This window comes from Cynocephalus volans, chromosome 4, assembly GCF_027409185.1.
Source record: "Cynocephalus volans isolate mCynVol1 chromosome 4, mCynVol1.pri, whole genome shotgun sequence".
NCBI classification, from domain to species: Eukaryota; Metazoa; Chordata; class Mammalia; order Dermoptera; family Cynocephalidae; genus Cynocephalus; species Cynocephalus volans.
This window is the reverse complement of record NC_084463.1, coordinates 118,989,505-119,010,983: the sequence shown is the minus strand read 5'-3', so window position 1 is coordinate 119,010,983 and position 21,479 is coordinate 118,989,505. Positions and strand designations below refer to the sequence as shown.

Sequence of the window (21,479 nt, the reverse complement as noted above, 5' to 3'; positions counted from 1 at the left end):
TCCTAAAAGTTTCCAGAGAAAACAAAACAAGTTAACTATAAACGAACATGAATAAGATTGGCACCAGAACTGTCCTCCACATTACTAGAAGGCAATGGAAAAATTTCTCCAAAGGTATGACCAAAAATTATTTTGGATCTAGATTCGTAAATTTAACCAAACGAGCATTCAAGTAGAAGGCAAAATTAAGACTATTATGGACTGAATTATGTTCCTCACACCCATCCAAACGCTATGTTGAAATCCTAACTGCCAATACCTCAGAATGTGACTGTTTTTAGAGATAGGGCCTTTACAGAGGTAATTAAGGTAAAATGAGGTCATATGGGTGGGTCTTAATCCAATATGACTGTTGTCCTTATAAGAAAGAGATTAGGACACAGACACATGGGGGAAGACCACGTGAAGATATAGAGAGATCTGTAAGCCAAGGAGAGAGTTCTCAGAAGAAAACAGCCCTGCAAACCAGACCAACACCTTGATCTTAGGCTGCTAGCCTCCAGAATTGTGAGAAAATAAGTTTTTGTTGTTTAAGTCACCCAGTCTATAGCATTCGTTACAGCAGCTCTAGCAAAATAATACAAAGACACACACACACACACACACACACACACACTCACACACACACAATTTCAAATGTAAGATACAAAAAGTATTCAAGAAACAGTAGTTGAATAAAGGAAGCAGTAAAATGTATAATTAGGTTTAAACAACTGCCAAAGCATAATGAACAAAACTAATTTATCTGAAGCTAAAATCCCAGATGACCTACACATCTTGTTTGGGGCAAGGATGTAAAGGCAAGATCAGGGTGTGGGGAGAGAGCAAGGTGGTGATGGTGAAAGTGTACTGTCCATTTCAAGCAATGAAGTTCCTCTTTTACCTGCTTTATATATTGATGTTCCATTTAAGATTGTTAAAAAAGTATTCTGATGCTACACACACAGACACACACACACACACACACACACACACACACACTTTTGAAAGCCACTGTCATAGAAGACTTCTAAAGTCCTTTCTGCATTTAACTTTCTAGGGTACCCGTCATTGCCTCATTTCCGGGATGAACACGCTGTTCCGTGGAAACATAGACCAGGATACCCCACATGAGGCTGTGCCATGGCCATTTTTGTGAAATGACCATAACCCTCTTCACAGTGAAATATTCCATCATTGAACCAATTGCTTTGTGGACATGTAAATGAGTTATCTGCAAGGCTGGATTCCATAAACCTCCTGGTTGGTGACTACCTACACCTAACTTGTACATCCGGGTCAGGGCAAGTGGAAAATGGCCTGAGCCTGACAACAGATGGCCTGAGTTCCAATCTGGACTTTGCCATTGTCTCGCTGTGGGCAAGTGAGGTGCCTCAGTCTCTTCATTCATAAAATGAAGAATTGGCCTTTAAACCTCTGAACTTCTCATTAGCTGTTTAATTCTATAACTCATTTGTGTCATGATGCTTAATGAAAGCCAAACTGTGTGCAACCCAGGCAAAGAGAAACCAAACCTCTGAAGACAATGTGAGCCTACAGAGACTTACCAAGACTTGTCATAAATATGATGTTATCATGATAAATCTGATGCTCTACTGTGTCAAACTTTTAAATAGAAAAAGATAACGAACAAACCAACTCAACACGTTAGAGAGAAAACTTTTCTTCCTAGGATAGATGGAGTAACAAGCCTCTGATGATTAGCTGACCTTTTCTCCCCAAGCTTCTTTGAAGAGATTATGTACATATCATTTCAGACACCCATCACTCTTATTTTTAGCTCTGAGTTCTCTTTGCAAGTGCAGTGCCCTGTGTCTCAGAGTTCCAGAGGGCTCCCAGATATGGCTCATGATTTATTTGCAAGCACCTTGCAATGATTTCCAGGAAGGTCAGAGGGGTGGGGGGCCTGGAGAAATTATTTTACATGTAAAATTTGTGGTTCTTGTTCCCATTCCATCCACTTGACCAGAAATTATATGTCCCACAAATTGATCGCAGTTAAAATAGAACCCAAGAGACGTTGGTTCTCCAAGATCCTCACAGCTGGTGTGGGGGGACAAAACTCAGGGCTTCGGTCACAGGCTATTTTCAGCCTCTGATAGCAGTTGTGTTACTCATGTCTCATTCACCTCTCCTCTGGGCCTCCCTCCTGCCCTTCCCTCTGCAGGCCAAGGCTGGTGACAGCCTCCGTATATTTAAAGAGAACAAGAACGCCCCTTACTCAGTTGAGCTGACAGACACCACACAGGCAGGTAAGTGGAGCGAAGTGGGCATGTGGGCTGGTGTGGTGGCCAGTTGGGACTACAAGTGTCCCCTAGAGTAAGGGTGTGTTTCACGTCCCAAGAACTAGCAGCCACTCTGGTTCTGTGCGAGGAGGCTCAAGTCACACTTGATTCTGCTATGGATCTAGTGGTTGTTAATTTCTTTTTTTTTTTCCAAAAGATGACCGGTAAGGGGATCTTAACCCTTGACTTGGTGTTGTCAGCACCATGCTCACCCAGTGAGCTAACCGGCCATCCCCATATGGGATCCGAACCCTTGGCCTTAGTGTTATCAGCACCGCACTCACCCGAGTGAGCCACGGGCCAGCCCAAGTGGTTGTTAATTTCTGAAGAGATGATTAATATTTGGGGGCTCAAGGGAACTTCACAGACAAAGAAACAAGTAAGGGATTATTTTTGGTCTAAAACTATTTTCATGCTGGTATAATGTTTCCTTTCATCTTGGAGGAATGGCAGGAAAGCAGAAGGAAATACGAGAAAGTCCGCTGCACCAAAAGTCAATAGACCTGCATTCTAGTCCCAGAACCACCACATAACTCACGGATAAGGGAATTTGAGAAAGTTCTTGCCCTCAGGATCTTAGTCTCCTCTCCGCAGGGATCAATACAGTATAGATGTGGTGACATTTTTCTAAACTGTAAAGTACTGCACAGTCGACAAAGTGTCTTCTGCTGTAACAGATGCAATACAGCAGAAGACAGCTCAAATTACAAGGAATTGTGCTATTCAAAAGATGTGGGTAAATGACTGAGATTTGGGGTTTGTTCATTTAAAATAGATTTTATTTTAAAGATGTTCAGCAATAGGCTTGCTTTTAATCATTTAAGATTAATCAAAACTGAACCCCCCAAAAGACACTGCTATATTGAAAATCCATTAGAAGCTCTATTTAATGGGAGGATAATTCCCATCCAGGGTGTGGGGTGATTCCCAGGGTTTCCTCTAGGTTTCGGTCAGGGACTTTTTTTAATATCGCAGGCATAAGTGTGATAGAAAATGAGAAGTAGTTTTAAGAAATGGTCCAAGGGGAAGTGCTCCCCAAAAATGAAAGCTGCCACCTCTAATTTCTGCTCTGTCCCTGAGCCAGGGTGGTGACTCCTCCAAGAGGGGAGAGTTGGGTGACCCATCCGAGGAACCTCGACTTCTTGCAATACAATTTAATGCAATTTAAGAAGCACATATTGACTAGCACCCGTATCAGGGCTGGGGGGAGGTAGAGGCAGCACTAAGCAGGTAAGATGGGCATGAACAGTAAGAAGGGTGGGGAATTGGGGTGAACCCTGTGTCCTCGGTTCACTTTTGGGAATGAATCTCAATGCTGGGTACATCCAATTCATCACAATATGTGTAAAACTGCTTTATGACCCAGAAAATGGGAAGGATTACTTCTGACTTGGCTTTGGTTCCTTTCTGAACAACTCAGTCATTTGTGGTCAGTGGAAATGAGCCGCGGCTGTTCCCAAGGCTCAGTGCCTTCCTGGGGCCTGGGCAGACAGGTGCTGTGCAGCCCAGACACACGAGCCATCCATCAGAGACAGGGGAGGCAGGACAGGGCAGGGGAGAGACAGAGGGAGGGAGGGAGGGAAGAGAGAGCAGCAGCACTCAGCAGGCAAACAGCCAAAATCCTCTTGGAAGAAGTGGAGACAGAATCTTGGTCAAATACAAACTTGGAAATCCTGGGAACCTTGGGAAGAAAACGGAGGAAAGCAAAGAGTATCAGTCATAGAGTCAGTTCAAAGTCTAACTCCGAACGTCACTTAACTTCTTGGAGTTTTTTCTCTAAACAGTAAAATTGAGGTAAGCCCTCCTATCCCAAAGGGATTCATGAGGATTGAATGGGATAAAGTATAGGGAAGTACTTTGTGAAGTTTAATAAAACCGTACAAATAGGCGAGGCCTTCGAAAAAAGGCACAGGGCCAAACCCAATGGGTCGCAGGAGGATTTCCTGCTAAGCACAAGCGTGGTGATAAAAGTCCAGAGGTCAGAGTGGGTAACAACAGGAGTTAGAAGATGGTTAATTTGTTTTACAAGAGGAAGGACACAGGACTAAGAATATAATACACAGGAAATAGAACTCCTGAGGCAGGCGTACTTTCAATTGCAAGTGTTCTGCTCAGATGTCTGGGGATACCGTATGGAGAGCTGGGCTTCATGATCAAAGAGAAGTGTGATGCCTGGGAGTGTGAGAAACTGCAGTTAACCTTCGCAGAGAAGGAAAGCAGGAAGGAGGACCGTCATTGTGCCGAGGGTGGTGGCGATGGAAGCTTGTTCTGAGCCTCACGGTGCACCTCGCCGCGGAAAAGGGTTGATCTTGATTTGATGGTTGTTTACCGCCTTGGGCAGGTGTGGAACAAGCATTAGCTTATTTAATGGTCACAAAAAATCTTGCAAGAAGTCATTCTTCTGAGGTAGAAATTAAAATTCAAGGAAGCTCAGTAACCGCCCAGGGTCACATGGCTAGCAGTGGCAGAGCCAGCATGTAAACTGGGGTATTTGTGATCTTTCAAAATAAGTTGTAAAGGTCAACATAGAACAAATAGTGAAATTTCTGAGAGTGAAAGTCAGCCACACTTCAGAGATAATTTCAGAAAAGGCATAACATGACCATGTGTTACAGCCCCAGTTTAATGGGCCTGTCTACCATGTCTGAGTTTTAAGGGGGTAACAGCCAACACTTGAGTTTATGTGCTTCCCAGGCTTTGTGAAAGGTCCTCTGGCTGGAGCACTTCATAATCTAGGTTCAGAAGCTTAAGGCGAAGCCATTGACCTTGAGTGTCCTACACAGGGAGCAGAGGGGCCTGGTGTCCCCTGGGCTGCAGGGACCCTGCATAGGCTCTCTGCTCCTCTTCAAAACCCAGGCTGCCAGCAAGGTGAGCTCATCCAGAGCTGTTACAGAGAGGAAGTGGCTGTCCTGGGACAGGTGCTTAAGATCTTACTTGACATGCAATCAACGGCACCAAGCAGCCTGATCCATTCCAAGGGGGTCAACTCTCTCCCTGGCCTGGCCGTGCCTGTTGCCTGTGTAGCACACTCTGAAGACTGAGAAAACAGAGCTGGTTCATGGTCTGAACCAGAAGGGCCACAGATAAGAAGCAGGGAGAGATGTGCTTGTTTTAAGAAAACAGATTCGAAAACTGGAGATAAAATAACTTCAGCAACAACGATAATAACAGTAGTAAGGAAAGCAACTAAAGTTATTAAATAGCTGCATTTCCATAAAGTACCTTAGCTATTATTATCTTATTTAACCTGAAAACAAAGCTTCTTCCAGACAAGCGCTCTCATCCTGTCTTTACATGCATGAGGACTAGGCTCGAGAATTGGAGCAATTTGTCCATGGTCCAACAGTTAGTGTTTTTGAATGCTGGCTTGGTTCTTTCCAAGGCCCATGCTTTTTCACTGTGCTCTACCAACTTTCTTACCAGAATGAAGGGAAGGATAGAGAAGAGTCAGTATTGGAGATGGGACAGCATTGGGCAGCATTTCTGCACAGTGAGGCTTCAATTGCTGTGGAGATCCTTAAATCTGTCTTGGGATTAAAGGACCCTTGAAGGGGCTTCACTACATCACAGCCACTTGGACATGCATCCCCACCTGAGCTAAAATCAATAATAAGAGAGAACTCTCCAGCTCCAAGGGAGCCCTGGCCGTGTTTGAACAGCGCTGACTCTTCAAAAGTCCTTTGTTTTACTGAACTGAATTCAGTCTCCCTGTTACTCCCACCCGCGAGTACCCTCTCTGTCCCATGAAGATGCAATAGATCTGTCCAATCTCGATTCCTATCACCTGTGAAGTTTGGTTAATGGAGATGCTGACCCTGTCCCCTCTCCACTGTGTCGTAAGCAGGAGCTAAGATAGAGAACCAGCTTAATGGGGTTCAAATTGCAGCTTTGCCACTTACTAGCTGTGTGACCTTGGACAAGTTACATAAGCTCTCTATCAAGTTTTCTCATCTGCAAAATGGACAGAAAATTTGCTCTGCATGGCTGTTGCAAGTATTAAAGATAATATATGCAAAGCAACTGACAAATAGTAGGTAATAAATAGTGACTAATATTAATATAAGAACACAGCTTTGACGTAGAAGTTCCAATCTAGCCATGTGACACCAGTCCTGTGACCTTGGGCAAGTGATGAAATTTCCCTAAGACTCCATTTCCCCATCTATGAAGTAAATGTTATAACAGAACCTACCTTGAAGGGTTGTTGTGAAGATTAAACAATACCCAAGTGCTGTGCTCCATGCATGTCAGTTTCAATAATAACATGATTATATTAGTAATGGTTATGATTATCACTTAGATTCCAGACGTGTGTTCCTATGATGTGAAATCTTCACCTCAGCCAGTGTAGACAATTTAACTCACTGTGTGGAATCAGGTATCTCGCAGGATACCTGAGCCAGCACTGAGCTGAAAACACCATGGCATTGTCATTTGAGGTCTTCGCTCAAAGTCATGGTCAAGGATTCCATCCCAGTTTCTTTAATGGACGCCTACAAAGAAAAATCTGAATGACTATGTGTCCATTGTGTGTACTACACTATTTTGCCCTAAGGCATCATCTTTCAGTTCCATAGTTGGCAGCGAAAGGAAGGAAGAGAGGGAGAGGGAGGAAGGGAGGGGAGGACAGGAAGAGAAGGAAAGAAAATCGTATGAGGAATAATGTGCCCAAGATACACAGTTTTGTTATTCTCTGAAAAATTCAGATTGATATGTGACAACTTCGAGTTGTAGCAGAAATAAATAATTCTTACATTTTTAAATAGTCTACAGTATACAGGGTGATTTGGCAGTTCTTGAACTGACATGATTCTCCCAGCAATAGTGAGATAGAAGGAACTACTGTCCCCATTTTAGAGAGAGGACACTGAAGTTCAGAGAGGTTGAATGGTTTTCCCAGATCACACAGCTTCGAAGAGGCAGGATGGACTAGAAGTCCAGCCTCTGATCCAGTGCTTTTCCCTCCCACCCACCGCAGTGCATTCCCAGTATATTCTCCTCCACAGGATTATTTGTTAAGAAGTCTAAACAGGTGGTCTCCCACTGGGATCTGGGTATTGAGATCTGGAGTCCAACCTCTCCCAAGCTGACATGGTTGGGCCCTGCATTCTATTTCGTCCTCATAAATTCTAGACTGTCTCCCATTTTAGTCGTGACCCACAACTTGTCTTTGACAACATAGCCATCTCAGGGACTGGATCAGATAGTAGTGCCAGGCAGTATGATGGAGATTGTGATCCAGGTGACAAATGGGGCTGAGTGACAGGCAAGCCTATATTTGGTGTCCCACCTTCAATGACCCATGTCAGTACCAGGCAACGCTGATAAACAAAAGGCCCATCCCTTGGTACCTTGCCAGGGTAAAAATCACATTCCAGGCCTGGCTAGGGAAGTGTTGAGACACAGGAATTCCAAAGCAATGCGGAAAAAGTTGTGTATGTAAGCCAGGACCTAAGTGTGCTTTCAGATCATAGTGACTTTAATTAGCAGATTGGTGCTATGTGAATAACCTGAAATATAGTGGATGACAATGCCTTGCCTTTGAATAGCTTTTCAATACTGCCTTAAATTTTATCGTATTTCTATGACCTTCACGATGGTCCTATGCAGGAGATAATATTATAGACAATTAATACCCATGTTCAAGGTCAGAAGGTCAAGATTAGAATCCATGTCTTTGGATTCAAATGCTGAAGTTCAGAGAGGTTGAATGGTTTTCCCAGATCACAGATTTGAAGAGGCAGGATGGAACACCCTCTGCCTCACGGCCTTTGAGCATTGGAAGAAGAAATCAGAAGCATCTTCTGTGTTTAGCCTCCATAGCTACATTCCCATACTTAGAAATGGAACTGAGCATCTGAAAATAAAATACTTACTGATTTCTATTTTCAGGCCCTGGTATATGTATGTCAGATATTTATGATCACTTAAAAACAACCTGTGCTAGGATACATTCACTTGTGAAGAAGGTATTATCTGTAATCTTATCCTCATTTTGAAAAGTATGTCTAGGCAATTGCTAAATATATACATTTACATATATATGTGTGTGTGCATATATATATATGGATGTATGTATATCTCCCCCAAGAAGCATATCTGTCTCCCATTAACTTGCAGGACATGCCAATGAAATCTCCATTGAAGATTTGAAATGAGAAATTTGACCTAGGGTTATTTGCATTGAAAATTTCAACATCCTTAATTTTACAGGTGTCACTGTCATGTTCCTGGATGAGACATATTTCATTTCTCCCTATATTATGTTGAATTGCAGGATCAAAAACATGAGCAAAATTATGTGATTCTGCTCTTTTCCAGAAAATGAGAGAAAGATGGATCTTAGAAAAAGAAGTTAACTAAACCAAAAAAAAAAAAAAGAAAAGAAAAGGAAAAGAAGTTAACTTAGAAAATATTCATAGATGTCTACTTTTTATGCCATACCTTGTTTGTAAATGAGGGAGTCAGATAATCTTAAAAATCTACTTCAACAAATCTATTTAAGAGTCTGTAGTTTAAATAGAATCCAAAACAAACAATTTGGGCTTTTTTAGGGAATAATAAGGCTTTTCTCTACTAAAAATGTTCTTCTCCTTTTTCTCTAGCTGGTGAACTCCTATTCACCCTTCAAAGCCCCATTTGAATGTGATCTCTTCTGTGACCCTCTAACAACTCTCTGCTGTCACCCCCAGTCTAAATGTGGGTAGTCATTCCCCATTTGAGTTTTCATAGTACTTTTCTCTAGACTCTTCTCTAGTACAAATTATCTGGTTCCTGCCTATCTTCCTCCCTCACCCCTTGATCCCTCCCTGAGTACCTAGTACAGTTCTTGACACATGATAGGTAGGTAGTAAATGCACAGAGAATGAGTGAATAAAGGAACAAATGAATGAATGAATGCAGGCTTGATTCATTCAAGCCTTTCAACTATTTCCACTGTACTAAATAACCTGAACTGTAGAAATAGAAACACTAAATTCTTCTTTTTAAAACTTATTTTCTAAAATTTTACTGAACAAATGGAAGAGCTTGTTTCTATGAGAGGAAGGATAGGATGTCCCTGGCTAACCTCATAACTTTTCTAAGAGGGAAAAGCTCTTTGAGGGGATATTTATATAGGAACATTCCCTTCAGTCCTAGTTTCAGGTTCAGTGGCCTATTTGCTATTTACTTTCTGTTTCTTAGCAAAAACCGTCTTTGTTATGAGACTGTGAGATACAATCCGCACCAGTTGACCCAGGAGGGCTTAGTGTTAATCATCAACTATTATAAGAAGGTGACTGGCTTCCCAGAAGGGAAAGAGAAGGTCAGAAGCAGCCACTCAGAATGGCCTGACAGTGCTTAGTGTCAACGACAAAATGACACATCAGGCTTCTTAGAAACCAAAGGATTTTAGTGAAAATTCAGCTTCCCTGGGCAGCTGGCAGGATTTCAGAAATTTCATTGAATATTAAGGGCTTATTTCAGTTCTGCTCAGGGAAAATTGAAAACTTGGATTCATACTTATAAATACACACAGACACAAAAAGAAAAGTATTTTTTTAAATCCTTTTCTTTGGTTAATATCTCTGAAACATAATCCTCTAGTGAGGAGACAATGACAGCCCTGGGGCTGTGGTTATCAGCAGCTCCTTGCAGCAGAAGGTGCTTCCAAGGTGCAGGAGATGCGTCAGTACCATCGTCTGGCTCCCGTCCAGCCCTGTGAAGTACCTGCCTGCACATCAGGTCATTTGATCCTATAAACAACACTGTGAAGCATCAAGGGAAAGAATGACTGTCTTCATTGTATAGGTGGGAAAACAGATATAAAGAGAAGCTATTTAGTTCATCCTGATATACACAGCAAGTGGAGAGTAGCCCCAAAAGCAGAAGATAGGTTTCCAGACTACTGATCTAGTGTGGTGCTAATCTATCTTATTGTCTGGGCCATGATATTCTTAAAAAGGAATTCATGGATATGAGGAATAAATTCAAATAGGAGATTTTACGTGTTTTGTATTTTTATCAGCAAGACAACCTAAGACTTTTCTACTCAAAGGGTAGTCCACTAACTAGCAGCATCAGCATTGCCTGGAGTCTGTTAGAAATGCAAAATTTCCTGTCTCTCCCCAAGTCTACCAAACCAGAATCTGCATTTTAGCATGGTCCAAGGTGATTCAGGAGCACTGAGCTAAACAAAAAAATGATATTATTTTCATAGGTGACTCTCATTTCTGATGGGATACTTTGTTAAACCCGAGATGAAAAATAATAAAATAAAAGTATATAAAATAACAGATGCAAATATTACTTATAATTTTATATATATAAAATTAACCCATGCATTCCTTCCAAGAACCATGTGAGATACATAGGGGCAGATGCTATTGAAATTGAACAGAAGAGGAAACTGAGTCCGAAAGTGGTAAAGTGACTGCTCACAGCCATCTAAGCATCTGAGCTTTTTCAATGACTTGCACACAGTAGCTATTTGTTGAATGAATGAATGAAAGAAACATCACACCAACGGGGCTGGACCTTGTCTTTAGTCTGCTTACTACTAGGGATTGTTTCATTCTTGAGGTCACCTAAATTTAATGTATTTGCCTTATATCCCATTAGACTTGACCTTGATCAGAGTCTTCAAGATGCCAAACTGGGGAGGAGGAGCCAAATGTGGAGCCTGTGAAAAGACCGTCTACCATGCAGAAGAAATCCAGTGCAATGGAAGGAGTTTCCACAAGACCTGTTTCCACTGCAGTGAGTTGGGTGAACACCAGGAAGGCCCCTCAGCATCCTGAGGGCATTTCAAAGTTCACATTTAACCACAGATACTGTATGTCAGTGGTTTTCAGTGTGGTCCTGGGACCAGTAGTATCACCAGCAAGCTGGTTAAAAATAGAACTCTTGGGTCCCACCTACAGAAGGATCAGTTCTCTCTTGAGCTCAGGGCCATCTCCCTGCAGCTCACTGCCTTCTGTGGTGAAAACCTGGACCCATTGGTGACATTTACAAAGTGTGACTTGGCAGAGAAGAGCAGCCAGCTCTTATCTGGAGCCAGGATGGATTTGGCTCTCTGTGTCGTCCCTCCTGGCCAGCTGTGACTGGTCTTTCCTAAGAAAGAACCTATGTCAGGCAGGAGGCAACACGTACCAATTCCATAAGAGTCAGAAAAGGGAAGCGGTCAGGGCCTGGGCACCAGTAACTTCATGAAGAGAATCTTTATCATCACCTACCAGACACAGATTTGCAAATATAAAAATTGGGGGAACACTGAGCCCCTGGGGTCCACCTGGGAGTCTGACTCTGCCAGACTCACGTGACTTTGGATGTCATTTCCCATCTCTAAGCTGAGGTAGCATGCATCTCTCTGCAGCTGATAGGAACAGAACCTGTACCTTCAGACTCCCAGTCCGGTGCTCTTTGACTGACTGCATTCTATAGAGTTTCCTAAGGCAAGTCCTGTTTTGGGCGAAATTGGCCATGGCTTTGAAATGGTTGCTTACCTTCTCAGCCTCCCTCCAGTAGGTCTGGCTTAAGGACCAGCTTTGCTGAATGTCTGGCAGACCCCATCCTGTCTAGTCTCCCCCTACAAACTCCACATTCCCATGGTACGTACGCAGGCATCCACACGGCTCCAGACTGTTTCAAACAGGACTTCAAAGGCTGAGCTCCATCTGTTAGGCAGAGAGATACTCCATCCTTAGGCTGCCAGAAATAGTAATGTGTTATCAGCTGCAGGAGTTTCCATTATCCCTTACCTCCCACAGAAAACAATTATCATTGAAGAAAAGGGGAAACATGGCTCTGAGTGATTGGGTTGGTGTACTTACTGATGCTTTGGGTTTTAATGATGGGTAATTATTATTATTATTTTTTTTTTTTGTCGTTTTTTCGTGACCGGCACTCAGCCAGTGAGTGCACCAGTCATTCCTATATAGAATCCGAACCCGCGGTGGGAGCGTCGCCGCACTCCCAGCGCAGCACTCTACCGAGTGCGCCACGGGCTCGGCCCATGGGTAATTATTTTTTAGTCATCTCATACAACCCTCAGATTTATCACTATTATTACAATTATCCAGAATTCATTGCTCAAGAGAGTTCATTCCATAATCCTCTGGCTTTTTTCAAAAATGGCTAGCGTTCTTTAAAAAGAGTGGAGGTGAGGGATATTGGAAAGAATTCTGGAATTGGAGTAAAAAGGACCAGGCTTTGAGTCTGGGCTCTACCATGTACTAACAATGTGACTGTTGCTTTGCCTTACAAAGATTTGTCACCTCTCTTCCCCTGGGTGATGGAGCAGCAAAAAAGATTACACAAAGCCCATTTCTTCCAAGCAGGGAGAGACCCCAAAGGGGTTAATTTCCCAGAACCCTCAAGAGAGAGGCATTCCTTCCTTTGGAAATTAACCATGAACTGGGGTTCTCTCCCCACATTTATTCTCCAGACCAGGAAGTTACAGGAAGAGAACATAGCTGGGGTTATGGCCAAGTATATTTTAGCATTAACATCAGTGAAACAAGCAAAGTGACATTCCATAATGCAATTTGCAAAAGGTTGAGTTGATCTACCAACAAAAGCTTGATCTTAGCAAATGCTGTTTTTCCTTACAGCAATTTCCCCAGTATTTTTACATATCAATCAAGTGACTTTTCTGTCCTTGAGTCAGCAACTTTGCTGTGTTACAAAGACTTTAGCCTGAGGAAAGTTTCCTGTCTTTTGCAAGGTTAACATTTCTGTATGTAGGGCCGACCCCGTGGTGCACTCAGGAGAGTGCAGCGCTGGGAGCGCAGCGATGCTCCTACCGCAGGTTCAGATCCTATATAGGGATGGCCGGTGCGCTCACTGGCTGAGCATGGTGCGGATGACACCAAGCCAAGGGTTGCAATCCCCTTACCGGTCACGAAAAAGACAAAAAAGAAAAAAAAAAAACATTTCTGTATGTAATTCCAAAAGGTTAGACTGAACCTTAGACTACAGGGCTTTGGAGAATAGACCCTGTGAAATATATTTGCCTTATAAATGTTGGTATATTTCACATGTGACCTTGGGCAAGTCATTTCACCATTGTGAGCCTCAATTTCTCCAGCTATACAATGATTGCGCCTATTGCAGTTACAAGGAAGAAACTGGTGTCCTCAATATGGAAATCCAGCCTTCTAGACCTTTATTCTCCTTTGATCAACTTTGATATCTGAGCAGGAACAGGAAATGGTAGGGAAGCTTTCCCTGGTAGGGGTGTCTTGCCTTTCCCATGTGGCAGGAAGATGCCCTGTTCAATGCAGCCATGGTAGAAGGTATTTTCCTTAGAACTTGTAGTTAGGGTGGGGATCTGAGCAGTATAAGTTTCAGTAGTAATGACAGAACGGCCCTGGAGAGGAGCACACTATTATCACAAGACTTACCTGTCTGCAAGCAAAACCACAGTCACTGGAAAAGGGTTTAAAGAGGTAGTAGGGTCTACCTCAGCTCTTCCCCTGGCCAGTATTCTGTTTTCTAGACGAATCTCCATAATTAGTCTCTAGACTAATCCTCCATATCAGTACCGTCCAAAAGAAATATAATGCAAGCCACATAGGTAAATTTAAATGTTCTAGTAACCATAGTTTTAAAAGGGTACAAAGAAGCAGATAAAATTAATTTTAATACATTTTACTTAACGCAACGTATCCAAAATATTATCATTTCAATGTGTAACAATATAAAAATTATTAATGAGATATTTTACATTCTTTTTGCATTGGTACTGTGTTTAAAATCTGGTGCCCATTCTGTGCTTATAGTACATCATGTGGGTAGTGGTGGTATTAGACAGCACAGCTCTCCTTTGACTGTGTATAGAAGCTGGTCGGAAGCCAGGGAGAGGCTACAGAATTGACCACGGCAGTTTTGGAGTGACAGGAATGAGCACTGAAGTAGGAGTCAAGAATCTGAAGTTAGCCAAGGCTCTACTGTCGTATAATCGTAGACAAGTCACCAATCTTCATTCACTCACTCACTCATTCATTTATTCATTCATTTATTCATTCACTCATTTATTCAACAAATTTTTACAGAAGACTAATTCAGGCCCAGGCCCTGGGCTATGTTTTGGGGATATTAAGATAAAACAGCCTTGACCACAAGGAATTCAAAGTCTAGACCATCGGAGAATGTGTGAGCAGTTGTTCTGAAGGTGAATAACTGACAGCAATAAGAAGGGCAGAGACAGGTGTCTTCTATACCCCAATATTAGGCATTTTTCCCTCAAAATTATTCTTCATAAAAAACATTTGCCTTGTGTTCAAAGCCTTATAAAATCTCTCATGCCATAGGACATTTTCTCAATTACTTTATTTACTTATTTAAACTTTTTTTTTTAAACAGAGAAGTTTTAACACATGCAATGTTGACAGAATAGTTGAATGAACTCCCATACACCCTCTCTCTAGCCCCATAACCATCAACCCCTGGCCAATCCTACCTCATCTACAACCTTATCTTCCTCCACTCCAGTATTCGATTACTTTATTTTTTAACAACAAAATACCATTCAATTCAATGCTGTGTGTGGAGAACCAAACAAAACAAAACAAAACAAAAAAGCAAAAAACCATTTGAAGAAGGCATATTAGCCCGAAACAACCTCATTCAATGGTGGATTGCTTATAGAGATCACTCAATGTAACCGGCTTAAAAAAAGAGGCAAATAAATTTACTGCACATGTATTTTTATTTCTGGGGATATGACCTCACTGTTAACAAGCACTAAGTATCACTAGAAATGACCTTTAAGGATTATGATTGCAAATCAATGCAGCGAGTTGTTAAGTTGTGGAAATACTATATCATTTTTTAAAGCTGCACCAATGTTATGCTAATATTCCTTCTTGTTGAGACATGATTTCCAGGTGACAGCCTCCTACTCTGGTATAAAACAGGGCCACCTCTCAAACGATTCAGACAGAAGCGACAGTGAGCTGCTCAGCCAAGCTGGGTCGGCTGCCCCCAAAGTGGCTGGTTGTGAGGAAGATGCTGATGTTGAAGGTGCAAAGAAAAAAATGGATTAAATTTTTCCCTGAATTTGTGTGAGATTAGAAAAAAATAACATTTTCAAATCAAATATATTGTTTATTTATATTATTAAATTAGTTATAAGTAGATATTTAACATTTCCTTTTACAGCTTTAAAAAATTTTTTTTCAAGTTTGTGGAAAAAAATCTTTCTATAAATCTCTTTGGAAAAATGGGGGATTGACTGCCTTACATCTGGGGATACTTTACATTGGGTAATATACAGTGACTGGGGGGCTTGAGCCAGTAGAAACCTAAGGGGTCTGTGAGGCAGGCCTACCCCTTTCACCACCTCCTGCTTCCAGAACTGGACACAAATTAGCCTTGATGGCGAGTGTCTCCTTGAATATCACAGTGCCCTTCAAAGGCCGTGATAAGTACAGAAATTGCTCAATCCTGATTCTTATATGATTAAGAAAAAATAAGTTCCTCTCCTGCCTCAGCCCCTAACCATTATCCCCCCACCCCCGCCACACACACACACCCCTGAGGTCAACTGGGGTGAGACACTCAGGGACATTGTTCTCAGCAGATCTGGACCACACACCTGGTTCCAATGCTGGCCTCTGCCCCTTGCTAGCTGGGTAGCACTGAACATATTCAGTCTCTGGCCCCAGCATGGCAGTGTGGGTGCAGGGAAGGAGAGAAGGATGTCAACCCCAACCTGCTGACCCTTCCTTTCTTTGGCAGTGGCCTGCAGAAAGGCTCTCGACAGCACAACGGTCGCAGCTCATGAGTCGGAGATCTACTGTAAGGTCTGCTATGGGCGCAGGTATGGCCCTAAGGGGATCGGGTACGGACAAGGCGCTGGCTGTCTCAGCACGGACACAGGCGAGCACCTCGGCCTCCAGTTCCAACAGTGAGTTACTGCTCACTCCCCCCCCCCCATTAGAGTCTTCAATTACCAGGACAGTTCATTCCGTTCCCATAGCAACATTTTCTGGAAGTGGGAGAATGGACTCTATTGTTGACTTGCCAACAATAGGAATACTCAGTCTAACCAAGTTTTAACAATGTGTCATCTCTCCAAAGACTCTCTTTAAATTATCCACTTTCTAAAGGGCAATTACTTTTACACCATGGTTCTTGGTTTGCATGTCAAGAGAAAACCCAGAATATACAGATGTTCCATTGTTCGACCTTTGCAAAACTGCACGGAGGCTCTTTTCTTCCCCGTTGAGAGTTTCTGTGTAAATCACATAAATATGGCAGGGAAGCAATGGCCATTCTCTGTGTGCTTGTCATGAAAAGATTTCTTCCCTTGGGTTGAAAGATGACTAATGTCCGCATCCCAGGAGGAGTGGGTCTGCAGGGGTGGGCTTTGCCTCAGGAGTAAACAATTAACAGTTGTTCTGTGGTCTCCCTCACTGCCTGTTGCCAACACAAGTGCTGAAGCTCCTCTAACATTATCCCAAGGAAGCTGGGACACCACGCTGCCCTCCTCCTTCTACCAGTCTGCCCCCCGAGTCTGCTTTCCTGATGATCACACTGGCCTCCAGCCCAGAGCTGAGGATAGTCTGACAGCTAGTAGCTGATGGCTACTGGCCTGCAGCTGCTGTCCAGACAGCTGGTATCCAGGCTCAGCTCTGAGATGGGACTGGCCAGAAAGGCCCAGCCAGCTGAGGAAGTGTCCCGTGGCAGTCCTCCCCCAGAGAGAGTTAGACCATCTTAGGAGCCATCGATCTCTTTGAAGAAGAGTAACCCACCACAGAGCCAGGAAAAGTGGAGGGACGTGCGATTAGTATCTGAGGGAGACTCTTTGTTAATTTTTCTCATTACTCAATCTCAGCTGAAGACTCCTCTTAAAGAAGAAAAGGTGATACCAACTGCGTTGTCTGTTTTGCATTAACCAAAGCTCACTTTCTGACAGCAGGACTTGACTGTATGTATGCTGTCCAAAGTGGAACAAGAACCTGAAGACCCGGGGCTTCAGCCCAGCTCCAGCAGTTATGAGTGGCGTGGCTTTGGGCAGTTACCCTTCTGATCTTTGCTCTACTTATAGGGCTTGTGGGGGACTCAAGTGACATGATGCATTAGGAAACACCAAAAGATATAAAAACACAGGGGGTTATTTGGTGCCTCTATTTTGGACCTTGCTCTCATGGGGACAGGTGACCATTGGGTGCAGGGTGACAACTTGAATTGCAATGAGGAATGCAGCAGCTCATTGGATGTGGCTTGTCAGGAACTGACTAGCACCAACTGTCACAATCCCATCTTTTCCTCTGATTTTCATGACTCACTTCAGAGAGGAAACCAGTGGGCTTCCAGATAGTAGAGAAAAACCTAAACAAACAAGCACAGCAATGATAACAAATAATAATCATAACGATAATACAAGCTAACACACCGGGAGCATTTGTTAAGTGCTTTACAACAGAAAGGAAGAATTTAAACCCATTATAGCTGACATTTATTAGCCCTTACTATATGCCAGGCAGGCACTGCTCTCAAGGCTGTATATGTCACCTCATTCAACACCTCTATGAGAAAGGCACAATGATTATCCCCATTTTCCAGATGAGGCATCTGAGGCACAGCAAAGTAACTTGCTTAAGGTCACACAGTTCCTACCGTTTGTCAAGGGAGGTCTGCATTTCATTCACTTATTTCTACCAGGTCCCCAAAGTCGGCACGCTCAGCCACCACCAGCAGCAACCCTTCCAAGTTCACTGCAAAATTTGGAGAGTCAGAGAAGTGCCCTCGATGTGGGAAGTCAGTCTATGCTGCTGAGAAGGTCATGGGAGGTGGCAAGGTAAGGCCTTCTGTATAAGCCAGATTTGCTCATTTCCACTGGATCAGTTGGGAGGAATGAGAGAAGAAAGTGGGAATGGGGGTGGGGGTGCAGGGGAGCAGACCCCTCATTCTCCTTAGCTCCAGAACCACTTAGAAACCACATATCCTCATGCAGTTTCCCAGGCTGGGACTGTCATCCAGCAGTGCCCTTGGACAGCTAGCACTACTGCAGTTCAAAGCAATCAGCGTTAGCTTACTAGGTGGAAGGCTCCCAACTAAAAACCTTGGGGGTACAAGGGCATACATGCCCTTCAGTGTTCACAATCCTTCCAGAAAGGTGTCAGTGCTGGGAACCCCAAACCACTGCATAACTCAACCTGCTGCTGGCATCACAACTGATGTATATAGAAAACATTTCACAGCAGCGAGACGCATTCCCACTTACAAATGTCCTAGCTCTCAGGAAACTCATTGAATATTGGAGATAGTAATGCATATGTGCTCTGCAAGCTCCGATTTCTGGCCCAAAACCAGGGTTTTAGCCAAAGGAGTTGGACATGAGGAACGAGAAAAATCCTGATTATACTAAATGGGGAGAGGAAGGGCCCTGGAGAAGTCTGACTTCAAGCGTAAGAGCAGTCTCCACCCCAAGAACATATAAGACCTAGTAGAACCTCCAGGCTGTGTAAAAGGAAAGCAACCTTCTGCATAATCCAAGCCATGCAACTCTGCCATTGAATTACACAGAAAGTTAAAACAAAGTTGAATTACCTGTATAGTTGCCTTATTTCTTCATTTTTTTCCTTCTTCAACCTTATATTCAATATAAACATTACCCACTGTCCCAAGCCCAAGTCCTTCTCTGACCAAAACTGGAATCTTCCTTGGATCTTTTTGGCCTGGGGAAGCCCTTTCTTGTTTTGTCTATTCTGAAAGAATACACACACAAGTCACCAAGATAAATCCATTTACAGGGCTGTGGGAATTGCTGGCCAAGGCCACAGCATCTCATTTTCTCCAAAGCCACGCCCTGGAAACATTATTCTGGGGGCCCATCGATTAAGTAAATGGTTCAGACAGTGCCACTCCTTTGCATGGTGCTGGTCGGGGACTTGAAATGGAATAGAATATGCTGCCCCCTCACTAAATATGTAACAATCCTGTGCGTCTCAGCCTTGGCACAAGACTTGTTTCCGCTGCGCCATCTGTGGGAAGAGTCTGGAGTCCACGAACGTCACTGACAAAGATGGGGAGCTTTATTGCAAAGGTGAGTGGTTCTGGAGATTTTGTTGAGAAATGTTTTCCCAAAAAGGGCCCTTGGGAAGGGAAGTTGTGTCCATGCCCAGAGGCCTTCCAGTTCTGCTAGGAGCATGGTTGCTCAGCCTGGGCAGGGTTGGGGTTCTCAGGATGGGGAGCAATACCACCAAAGGGAAAGAAATCTCCTGCCTGACCCAGCTCTGGTCCTCTCCACTGGAGTACCTGCAAGGGACCAGATGCTCACAGATGCTCAGTGGTTCAGGGCAGCTGGGTGCCTGCGGGGAGAGAGGAAGGGGAGGAAACACTGTCCTGCCTCTGGCCTTGGAAGAGACCTCAAGCCTGGACAAATGGCATCACACTCCCCAAACATGCTCTGTCCACCTGAGTGGCAAGAGTGACTGAAGGAGGATGCACTCAGCTTGGCCTCACGTGACTTTATCAAGACATATCGACATCCCTCCTTCCCTTCCTCCTACTTCCCTCCCTCTCCCTCCCTCCTGACATTTCTGATGTTGCACATCACTTCGTGCCCACAGGGACAGAACTCATTTTCCTCGTGTTGATTGCAGCTCTGCTCCCAGCTGCCTCCATAATCCCTTGGTCTTCAGGAGACATAGTGAGGCTTAGTTCCTTCCTGACACTACGAAAGGGAGGGATGCAGCAGCGCTGAGGCAGAGTGTCCTCCACCCCAGAGCCTCTCCAAGCCTATTCTGTTGCTCTGCAGAGCTTCATCACTTAACAATCGTGTCTCAAGAATCTCCAAATGTATATGGTGGAGTGGTGGTAGGGGCAATGAAAAGGAGGTTAAGAGGGAGAACATTATTAATCAAGACTGTAAGTTGCCAAAGCTTTTCTCAGAGTGAGACAGGATGGGAACTAACCCACTATCTGACAGAAGGTAGGTTGCCTTCTCTTGGCAGTGGACGACATAGAGAGTCCTCGGCATTCATAGGCCATAAAACCCTGAAATGTTGCTGCAGCCAGCAGGGATATATGTAATCAAATAATTGCATTTCAAAGTGCAAAAAGCTATAGTATAGGAACATTCACAGTCCAGTAGCCTACAGAGAGGAAAGCAATCAGTGTGGAGTGATGGGGAAGTCTTTGTAGAAGACATGCTTCTTCTAGAGCTTGAAGGGTGAATGTGGGCTTGGGAAAGGGCATTCCAGGAATAGGGGGCGAGAAGCTCTGCATGCCTGGAATGTAGAGAAGGAGATGGGGAGGCAGGAGGGGATAAGGCTGGGCAGGCCATCTGGAGCCAGAAGATAAAATGGCTTGGAACACAATTAGTAAAGAGCAAAGAGGTATAAACAATTTTTATTAGCAGATCTAAGATAAGTATAGTTCAATTTATTTAAAAGTTAACTTATGCGTAAATTTATCAAAAGCACGCCTCTAACAGGTGAAAGGACTGTGCCCAGACAGAGGATTTGAAATGTGGAGCTAACCAACCTATTCTCTCTCCCCTTATCCCCTTCTCGTTCACAGTTTGCTATGCCAAAAATTTTGGCCCTACAGGTATTGGGTTTGGAGGTCTTACACAACAAGTGGAAAAGAAAGAGTGAAAAGGTGTGCCATTTCTCCGATTTTTCACCAGCCTGAAGCAGTTGCCAAGTAACCCCGCACAGATGGAAACCTTTCCCCAAACAGCCTCTGGTTTGTAGTTGGACAGCATTTCTCTCCAGAAATGATCATAGCCTTGACCCAAAGTCAGAAGAGACCTTTGGGAAAAAAATTATTTAAAATTTAATCTGTAACAAATGCTTTATTATTTATGATATCTGGGGTGGGAAAGGCAATAAATAAATGTTTTAGTGGTACCTTGTATGTCTCTGGATCTTTTTGAGGAGGGCGTGGTTAGAGGGAAATTTTCAGAAAACTTGCTGCAGAGAATGTAATAGATTTGGATGTCAACTGGAAGGAGTGAGAACAAACAAGCAAAGGAAGGCAGTCTTCCAGAATCTGTCAGTTGAGTTTCTTTCTAGCTACTGCTAATGGAGAAGGAAACAGGGACATAGAGAATATGCTGGCAAATTCTGAGAGGAAATCAAAACTGATAAAACTGCTGAAGAGTCGATCCTTTTGTCCTATCATGGGCTTTGCAATATTACACATTTCGTGAAAACTCAGAAATGACAACAAAGTATGGCATTCGCTTCTTTATTATAA

At 43.4% G+C, this 21,479-nt stretch overlaps 1 protein-coding gene across 2 annotated transcripts; it reads left to right on the top strand.

The window, feature by feature from the left end:
- Positions 1-2,149: 2,149 nt before the first annotated feature.
- On the top strand, positions 2,150-21,130 carry CSRP3 (cysteine and glycine rich protein 3). 2 transcript variants are annotated; one of them, XM_063092556.1, is made up of 7 exons: positions 2,236-2,252; positions 8,891-8,984; positions 10,887-11,024; positions 16,008-16,176; positions 17,937-18,072; positions 19,227-19,320; positions 20,799-21,130. In XM_063092556.1, exons 3-7 carry the CDS (start codon positions 10,913-10,915, stop codon positions 20,873-20,875), a joined length of 588 nt encoding a protein of 195 aa, XP_062948626.1. In that variant the 5' UTR covers positions 2,236-2,252; positions 8,891-8,984; positions 10,887-10,912; the 3' UTR covers positions 20,876-21,130. The 2 variants fall into 2 exon arrangements, with proteins under 2 accessions (XP_062948625.1, XP_062948626.1); XM_063092555.1 differs by lacking the exon at positions 8,891-8,984 and having other exon boundaries at positions 2,150-2,252.
- The last annotated feature ends 349 nt before the right edge of the window (positions 21,131-21,479 follow it).

What these genes read in the sequence shown, in the direction of transcription:
- CSRP3 (XM_063092555.1), top strand. Translation starts at nt 10,913, where the DNA reads ATGCCAAACTGGGGAGGAGGAGCCAAATGTGGAGCCTGTGAAAAGACC. An exon ending in CAAGACCTGTTTCCACTGCA is followed by an intron (nt 11,025 to 16,007) that starts GTGAGTTGGGTG and finishes TTTCTTTGGCAG; the next exon opens with TGGCCTGCAGAAAGGCTCTC. An exon ending in CTCGGCCTCCAGTTCCAACA is followed by an intron (nt 16,177 to 17,936) that starts GTGAGTTACTGC and finishes TATTTCTACCAG; the next exon opens with GTCCCCAAAGTCGGCACGCT.